Here is an 8613-nt window from a genome sequence, read left to right as displayed (position 1 = left end):
GATATGCTAAACGAGGGGTGCATTATTCATGCCTCCCCTTTTTAGACCGTATAGGGTAACTTCCTGACGTTTCCATGGCATTTGTAAACTGCCATGGCGCTGGTGGGAGTGCAGCAGTGAGCACGACCAGAGGTCACTCTCCTGGCCCTTTTGGTTTTGGTAGGTTTTGGCCGCTCCTTCACTGCAACCTGTTTTATCAGCAAGGTCTTTATGACCTGTATTTTGTGCTGACCTCCTCTCTCATCCGGTAACTTAGAATGCCTTAACCATCTGGGAATGCCGCCCAGTAGGTTTCAGCCTCATTTTACCCAGCTGCTATTTAAGATGGAGTTGCTCTGGTTCACGCGCCTCTGACAATTTCATGTTCATTTTTCTCTTTGAATTCATGAGCAGCACTGAAGAGAGTGCATGAGGTTTCTGGAAAATACCAATTTGAAGTCTTTTAGTCCATAAGATTCCCTGTTATAAATTTCCTCCCAGGCTGGAAAAAAAGTAATGGTTGCCCATAAAAAACATGGCGGCCGCAGCTTCTCCCCCCGCAACGCGACGCCATTCTCCAGCAATCGCATCAATACATTTAGTGCCTGCCTGCTTGCACGTCATTTCCGGCACCGGCATGGCGGGGTGAGCGGCCGGGCTTCCTTATTAAGACTCCGAATTTAATCAGCCTGGTGAGCCCACTCTGAGGAGATGGAGTATCGCTGAGGTGATGGGAGAGAATGTGGTCGTTAACAACATGGAGAGAGAAAGTGGGAAGCCCGTGGCTGTTGTTGCAGTTGTGACTGAGCCTCGGTTTACCCAGCGATACAGAGAATATCTCGAGAGGCAGAAACTCTTTGATACACAGCACCGTGTGGAAAAGATGCCGGATGGCTGGGTGGCGCTACCAGTGCTGGGAGAGACGCTTCCAGAGCAGCACCTGCAGGAGCTGAGAAATCGTGTTGCCCCAGGCAGTGCCTGTATGCTGACGCAGCTCCCGGATCCTGTTCCTTCAAAGAGGGCCCAGGGTTGTTCACCTGCCCAAAAATTGTGTCTTGAGGTGAGTCGCTGGGTGGAGGGCCGGGGAGTCAAGTGGTCAGCCGAGTTGGAGGCTGATTTGCCCCGATCATGGCAACGGCATGGTAATCTCTTGTTGCTGAGTGAAGACTGTTTCCAAGCCAGTCAGTGGAAAAATCTGGGACCGGAACTCTGGGAGACCGTTGCCTCCGCACTTGGCGTCCGGCGTTTGGCAAAACGCGGGCGGGTATCACCGGATGGCACTCGAACTCCTGCAGTGACACTGCTGCTGGGTGACCATGGCTGGGTAGAGCATGTGGATAATGGTATCCTTTATAAGTTTGATGTGACCCAGTGTATGTTCTCCTTCGGAAACATCACTGAGAAGCTTCGAGTGGCATCGTTGTCCTGTGCTGGAGAAGTGCTGGTGGATCTCTATGCAGGGATTGGTTATTTTACGTTGCCTTTCCTAGTTCATGCTGGTGCTGCCTTCGTCCATGCTTGTGAGTGGAATCCCCATGCTGTAGTTGCTCTAAGAAATAACCTTGAGATCAATGGAGTAGCAGATCGGTGCCAAATACACTTTGGAGATAACAGAAAACTGAAGCTCTCAAATATTGCAGATAGGGTGATCCTGGGGCTGATTCCCAGCTCTGAAGAAGGCTGGCCCATTGCCTGCCAAGTGTTACGGCAAGATGCTGGAGGCATTTTGCATATCCACCAAAATGTGGAATCTTTCCCAGGGAAGAATCTTCAGCCTCTTGAAGTCAGCAAAATAGAGAAAGAACATTGGCTGTATCCTCAGCAAATTACCACCAACCAATGGAAAAATGGAGCTACCAGGAATACTAGGGGAAAAACGTTGTCACCAGCCACCAAGCCAGAGTGGCAAAGGTGGGCAGAATCTGCAGAGACTCGAATCGCCACTCTTCTTCAGCAGATGCATGGGAAACCATGGAAGACACAAATTCTGCACATCCAACCAGTGAAATCCTATGCTCCCCATGTGGATCACATAGTCCTGGATCTGGAATGCTGCCCCTGTCCTTCAGTTGGCTAGAGGAGGTGGACCCTGGGACACATGGGATCCATGTGCGAGTGGTCCTTACTGTATCAGTTCAGTCGAGGTTGTCATCCCTTTTATCCCCTGGTGATCAGTTTTTTTCATATTTTGTAGCTCTGAAAGCAGGCTCTAGATCAATTCAAATTATCTCATTTGTCTTCCATTGATAACATAGAAAATGAAATACCTATTTGGGAGAAGCAGCATGGCCCATTGAAATGAGGCTCAGTTGTGCAATTATGAATTCCAAATTCTGACCTCAGTTCTGGAATTGAAGTTTCAGTATGTTTTGGCCTCGGGTTTTGTTATTTGCAGAAGGAGAGTTTCTTTGAATTGTCTCACATGGCTATTTATTAAGCAGCTATACACAGGACATTGATTATTTTAGAGTGAAAGACACAGTACTTTTTCCAAATTGCTCTGGCTATCATATAGAAAATTGACTGGAGGAGGGCCAAGATGGAAACAGGGAGACCAGTGAGGAGGCTTCTGTGGTTGTCTAGGTCTGAGGTGATGGTAACTGGGACTAGGGTGGTGGTAATGGGACGTAGATGGATATGATAAATAAAATTGACAGACCAAGCAATGGAATCAGAATTAAGTCCTTAACATGATGCTGCTTTGTTATTATGACTAAGTTAGAGAAGGGAACAAAAAATATTTTAGTGTATTTACATTCCCTTACTGTGGCATTCCTAAATGATTGTGGGGGGATGTCTTATAAATTTGATTTGTTGTGGTAGAAATATGGTTAAGAATCACCAGTCTATTTTTCTTTTTTTTAAAAGCTCATCTGCTGAGGACGAATCACTGTTCTAAATCATAGGGAATCTAGATTTCTAGCCTCAAGCTTGTACAATAGCTGCCAATTAATAGCTATTAAAGTTCCTATTAAAATCTTAGATTTGTATAGGCCTCATACTCCCTCTTCATCTTCCTACCGTGGCTGAAAACACGAGGGACAACCTAAGAAGCTATAGGGAATGTGAGATATTCTGCAGAGCATTTCCGGCCTCATCTTATTTTATGGCTGTCTGCCATAAAAGATGGTTTGCCATTGGAGTGACTAATTGTTTGTTGGTTTTTGTTTGTTTGCTTTTTTGTTTTTTTGAGACAGAGTCTTGCTCTGTCACCCAGGCTGGAGTGCAGTGGCACTATCTCAGCTCACTGCAACCTCTGCCTCCCAGGCTCAAGCGATTCTCAAGCCTCAGCCTCCCAAGTAGCTGGGATTATAGGTGTGCACCACCATGCCCAGGTAATTTTTGTATTTTTAGTAGAGATGGGGTTTCACCATGTTGGCCAGGCTGTTTTGGAACTCCTGACCTCAAGTGATCTGCCCACCTTGACCTCCCAAAGTGCTGGGATTACAGGTGTGAGCCACCACACATGGCCCTGGGTGACTAATTGTTGATTATCACTCAGAGCTTTGTTTTGGTGTATTTTAAAGCTATCTAGGCTGATTTGCTAGGTGAAGGAAATATAGAAAAGTGTGGCCTTATATGATTGTACCTGATATTTGGCTGACTGGATTTGGGCATGTCTACTCATCCTTCTCTTGCAACAGTAGCAGTAAGGACAGGTTGGTGCTGTTTGTGTTATCCAACAAATATTAAGTGCCTATTATATATAAAAGCCACAGGAAACATAACGATCCATTAGATAAGAGTTCCTGTCTCTGAGGAACCCACAACATAGCAGCAGAAATAACACAAGGACTCAAAGAAAGACTTGGAGTGCAGTAAGATAGGTGCCATGCGAGTGGTAGCATGTTGTAGGAATGCAAAGGTGGGAAAGAAGAGTTCTCAGAACTGAATAGGGAAGTCTTCAGAGGTAGTGTTTGAATTGGCTCATGAAAACTGGGTAAGATTTTGATGGGTAGGTTGCAGGTAGAAACAGGCACTAGTAGAAGAGACTAACAGATGCAAAAGTTTGAATCCTCAGAAAATGGTATGTTGTCATTAGATAAGTTTGGAACAGAGGAAGCAGTGAGAGATGTGTTGAAGATGGGGGCTGTTGTAAGGATTAAAAAGCACTGTGTCTTATACACAGCAATCCCCTAGGGAGATCCCACCACAAAAGCAAACCGCTTATTTCCATTCCCATCTCAGAGTGGCCCTCCTGTGTTACCTTAATCATCTTCTCTTGTTTCTTGTTTTGTTTTGTTTTTTCGAGACAGAGTCTCGCTCTGTCGCCCAGGCCGGAGTGCAGTGGCGCAATCTCTGCTCACTGAAACCTCCGCCTCCTGGGTTCAAGCGATTCTCCTGCCTGAGCCTCCCAAGTAGCTGGAACTACAAGCGTATGCCACCATGCCTGGCTAATTGTTTGTATTTTTAGTAGAGAGGGGTTTCACCGAATTAGCCAGGATTGTCTCGATCTCCTGACTTTGTGATCTGCCCAGCTCGGCCTCCCAAAGTGCTGAGATTACAGGCATGAGCCACCATGCCCAGCTAATCATCTCCTCTTTTACATAATGGGTTTTTCCTCACTTGTGTGCCCATGGCTTGCTGTCCTCAAACTAATGCTAAAGATAGCAACCTGGAGGTTGACCCAATCTGGGAGGGGAACAAGGAGAAACAATGGGGAAGATGAGCCAGAGAGTCAGTCTGGGGACTGAGGATTTGCCTTTTTGCCATAAGCTCTGGATAGTCAGCCGATGTCAGGTGTGGCCAGTTGAATTCATTTGACCAACAGTTGTTGGACTCCTGCATGCTTGTGCTCTCCCTCTCTCATATATATATATATAATATATATATATAATGTAAACATATATGGGCCCTGTGTGTGCAGTGATGAAAGACTGACATGGCTCTGCCTTCATATTATTTATTTATTTTAATTTTTATTTTTTGGAGATGGAGTCTCACTCTGTCGCCCAGGCTGGAGTACAGTGGAGCGATCTCAGCTCACTCCAACCTCCACCTCCCAGATTCAAGCAATTCTCCTGTCTCAGCCTCCTGAGTAGCTGGGATTAAGGTATCTGCCACCATGCCCGGCTAATTTTTGTATTTTTGGTAGAGACAGGGTTTCACCATGTTGGCCAGGCTGGTCTCGAACTCCTGACATCAAGTGATCCACCCGCCTTGGCCTCCCAAATGCCTTCATAGAATTTAGATTCCACTCATTCAACTCCTGACTCCTCTACTTTCTGTGTGACCTCAGGCAAGTCATGAATCTCTCAAGATTTAGTTTCCTCTTCTGTACATTAAGGTTAACAATTGTACATATCCTGTAGGGTAGTTCTTAGGTGTTAATGAATATATGTTAAACTGTCATCATCATGACTCACTGAGTGGTGAATACTTTTGTGAAATAAAAAGTATCTGAGACAGGTCTCAATCAGTTTAGAGGCTTATTTTGCCAAGGTTGAGGACACAAAGGGGAAAAAGACACAAGTCACAGTAGGATCTGTGGCCCGCACTTTTTCCAAAGAGGATTTTGAGGGCTTCAGTATTTAAAGGGGAAAGTGAGGGTAGGAAGGGTAGCGGTAGAGGAAAAAACCAAAAAGGAGTGTAGGTAGTGAGTTAAGTGGTCATATTCTTGTGAGGCTTTGATTAGTGCTCACTGAATCCATATGTTACATGTGAAGTGGGGTAAAGGAAAAGTCAGTTATGCATTTGTCTGGACTCAGTACATCTGCATATGTCTGGGGTGGGCAGAGGGATGGTTTCTAGTCTTGTCTTTGTGCTATATCTGTGAAGATAAGCTGTTTACATTGTCAAGGTAAGGGAGACCAACTGAGGAGCTATGTAACCTTCTATCTTGCAGCTGTGTTTAGGCAAAAGAAAAGGCAGTTTTTTTGCATGACGGAGTTTCCAAGCTTCACTTTTCCCTTTGGCATAGAAAGTTTGGGGTCTCCCTTTATTGTTGTTGTGGTTGAGATGGAGTTTCGCTCTTGTTGCCCAGGCTGGAGTGCAATGGCACGATCTCGACTCACCGCAACCTCTGCCTCCCAGGTTCAAGCGATTCTCCTGCCTCAGCCTCCCGAGTAGCTAGGATTATAGGCATGTGCCACCATGCCTGGCTAATTTTTGTATTTTTAGTAGAGACAGGGTTTCTCCATGGTCAGGCTGGTCTCGAACTCCCGACCTCAGGTGATCCGCCTCCCAAAGTGCTAGGATTACAGGTGTGAGCCACTGCGCCCGGCCTGGGGTCTGACATTTTATTTTCCTTTCACACTTCATTCTATCAGTCAGTCTTTGTATACGATGAACCACCATTTCCCAATTTGGCTGTGAGGGGTTGCTGTATGTCTGGCCTACTCGAGGCAGAATGTCATTATTTTAAAAAGCCATTCACTGATTAATTAGGAGATACTGTGTACTCTCCATTAAGTACTGTGCTTGGAGCCAGTGACATAGAGATGAATAAAATGAGTCCTGCCCACAATGGGATCACTCTCTGGTGACATGGATACAGAGAAAACAATGTCAATGCTGTTTAGTAAGTGCTTAGATAGAAATACGGGTTTTTATGGCACACATAGGAGAGGCATCCACCCTCATTTGAGGATATGGGTTGAGGATTGGACAGGGTGACTGGGAAGGTGGGAGCACGGATGCCTAAGGGAGTGTTAAAGAATGAGCAGGAGTTAATATGTGAATGGAAGAACAGAAGCCTCCCTTAAGCTTTTTCTCTACTTAAGCATGTTCATTTATATTTCAGTTTTCTTTGAGGACTTGCTAGGTTGCCCTGATTGGGAAGAGCCATCTTATGGAATCAAGGAAAAAAGACTGAAGGGTTCAGGAGGCTCATGGGGTCCTTGTTATCTCAGTCCAGCAATCTGTATAAGCTCTAAAGGCTTCCCATGCAAGCTGCAATATTAGTTGCCAGTCAGTGCAGCCATATTGTGATATTTTAAAAATTAGTAATTTTTTAAAACTCCCTCAAACTTGAGCTGCTTTATTAACTTTGTAATTTTAAAAAATTATATGAGTTCACTAATATATAAGTACAATATGTGCCTTTGAAATACACAAATAGGCCAGGTGTGGTGGCTCATGCCTGTGATACCAGCACTTTGGGAGGCTGTGGCGGATGGATCACCTGAGGTCAGGAGTTTGAGACCAGCCTGTCCAACATGGCAAAACCCTGTCTCTACTAGAAATACAAAAATTAGCCAGGTGTGGTGGTTGGCTCCTGTAATCCCAGCTACTTGGGAGGCTGAGGCAGGAGAATCTGTTGAACCCAGGAAGTGGAGGTTGCAGTAAGCCGAGATTGCGCCACTGTACTGCAGCCTGGGCGACAGAGCAAGACTCCGTCTCAAAAACAATAAACAAACAAAACCATACACGAGCAGAAATTAAAAATGGTAAGAAACAAATAGAATTTAAATTTTATTTTCTCCTACCCTGGGCACACGTGACAAAATCCAATGTATATCGTTCTGAACAGCCACAGGGTACAGCCATTTTATATTGCACAAGCTGTAAAAGTAGTCATTTTCAAACTAAATTGTTACTTAAAATGATTACAAGTATTTCAAATGTTTAAAATAAAGATCCAACCCTGCTCACTTGGGAAACAGTTTGGCAGTTCCTTAAAATGTTGAACATAGGGTTATCATATGACCCAGCAGTGAATTAACCAAATAAATAAGACATATGTGATAGAGGTATATATACCCAAGAGAATGCAAACATATGTCCACACAAAGACTTGTACATGAGTATTTGTAGCAGCATTATTCATAACCAAAATGTGGAAGCAACCCAAAGTTCATCAACTGATGAATGGTTAAACAAAATGTCGTATCTATACAGTGGGATCTGTAAAAAGGAATGCAGTACTGATACACGGTTTCTGGATGAACCTTGAAAACATTATGCTGAGTGAAAGAATCCAGTTGCAAAATGTCATTTATTGGCCAGAATAGGCAAATCTATAGAACAGAAAGGAAATTCCCAGGTGCTGGGGGGAGTGGAGAATGGAGAATGACTGCTAATAGGTACTGGGTTTCTTTTGTGGGAAGATGAAAATGTTCTGAAAATAGATGGTGGTGATGACTGCACAATTCTGTAATATATGAACCAGCCCTTTAATTGTATATTTTTAAAGGGTGAATTTCCCTACTTGCTTCAGCAACATATATACTAAAAGGGTGAATTTTGTAGTATGTGAATGATATCTCAACAAAGGTGTTAAAAAAAAAAAAAGGAAATAACTTGGAAACACTTCCTACAGGAAGGAACACCAGAGCTGCATTTTATTATTTTCAGGGTCTTGCTTTGTTGTTCAGGCTGGAGTGCAGTGGCGCAATCAAGGTTCACTGCAGCCTAGGCACGGTGGCTCACACCTGTAATCCCAGCTCACGCCTGTAAACTTTGGGAGGCCGAGGTGGGTAGATCACCTAAGGTCAGGAGTTTGAGACTAGCCTGGCCAACATGGTAAAACCCTGTCTCTACTAAAAATACAAAAATTGGCCGGGTGCAGTGGCTCACGCCTGTAATCCCAGCACTTTGGGAGGCTGAGGTGGGCGGATCACAAGGTCAGGAGTTCAAGACCAGCCTGGCCAAGATGGTGAAATCCCGTCTCTACTGAAAATACAGAAATCAGCC

At 44.5% G+C, this 8613-nt stretch overlaps 1 protein-coding gene across 1 annotated transcript; it reads left to right on the top strand.

Moving 5' to 3' along the window:
* Window positions 1-552: 552 nt before the first annotated feature.
* TYW2 (tRNA wybutosine-synthesizing protein 2) lies at window positions 553-2805 on the top strand. The gene has a single exon (XM_017885940.1). It carries the CDS (start codon window positions 710-712, stop codon window positions 2054-2056), a length of 1347 nt encoding a protein of 448 aa, XP_017741429.1. The 5' UTR covers window positions 553-709; the 3' UTR covers window positions 2057-2805.
* The last annotated feature ends 5808 nt before the right edge of the window (window positions 2806-8613 follow it).

The sequence above is a fragment of the Rhinopithecus bieti genome, unplaced genomic scaffold (assembly GCF_001698545.2).
Source record: "Rhinopithecus bieti isolate Rb0 unplaced genomic scaffold, ASM169854v2 scaffold_15136, whole genome shotgun sequence".
In the NCBI taxonomy this organism is placed as follows: domain Eukaryota; kingdom Metazoa; phylum Chordata; class Mammalia; order Primates; family Cercopithecidae; genus Rhinopithecus; species Rhinopithecus bieti.
This window is presented reverse-complemented; position numbering and strand designations above follow the sequence as displayed.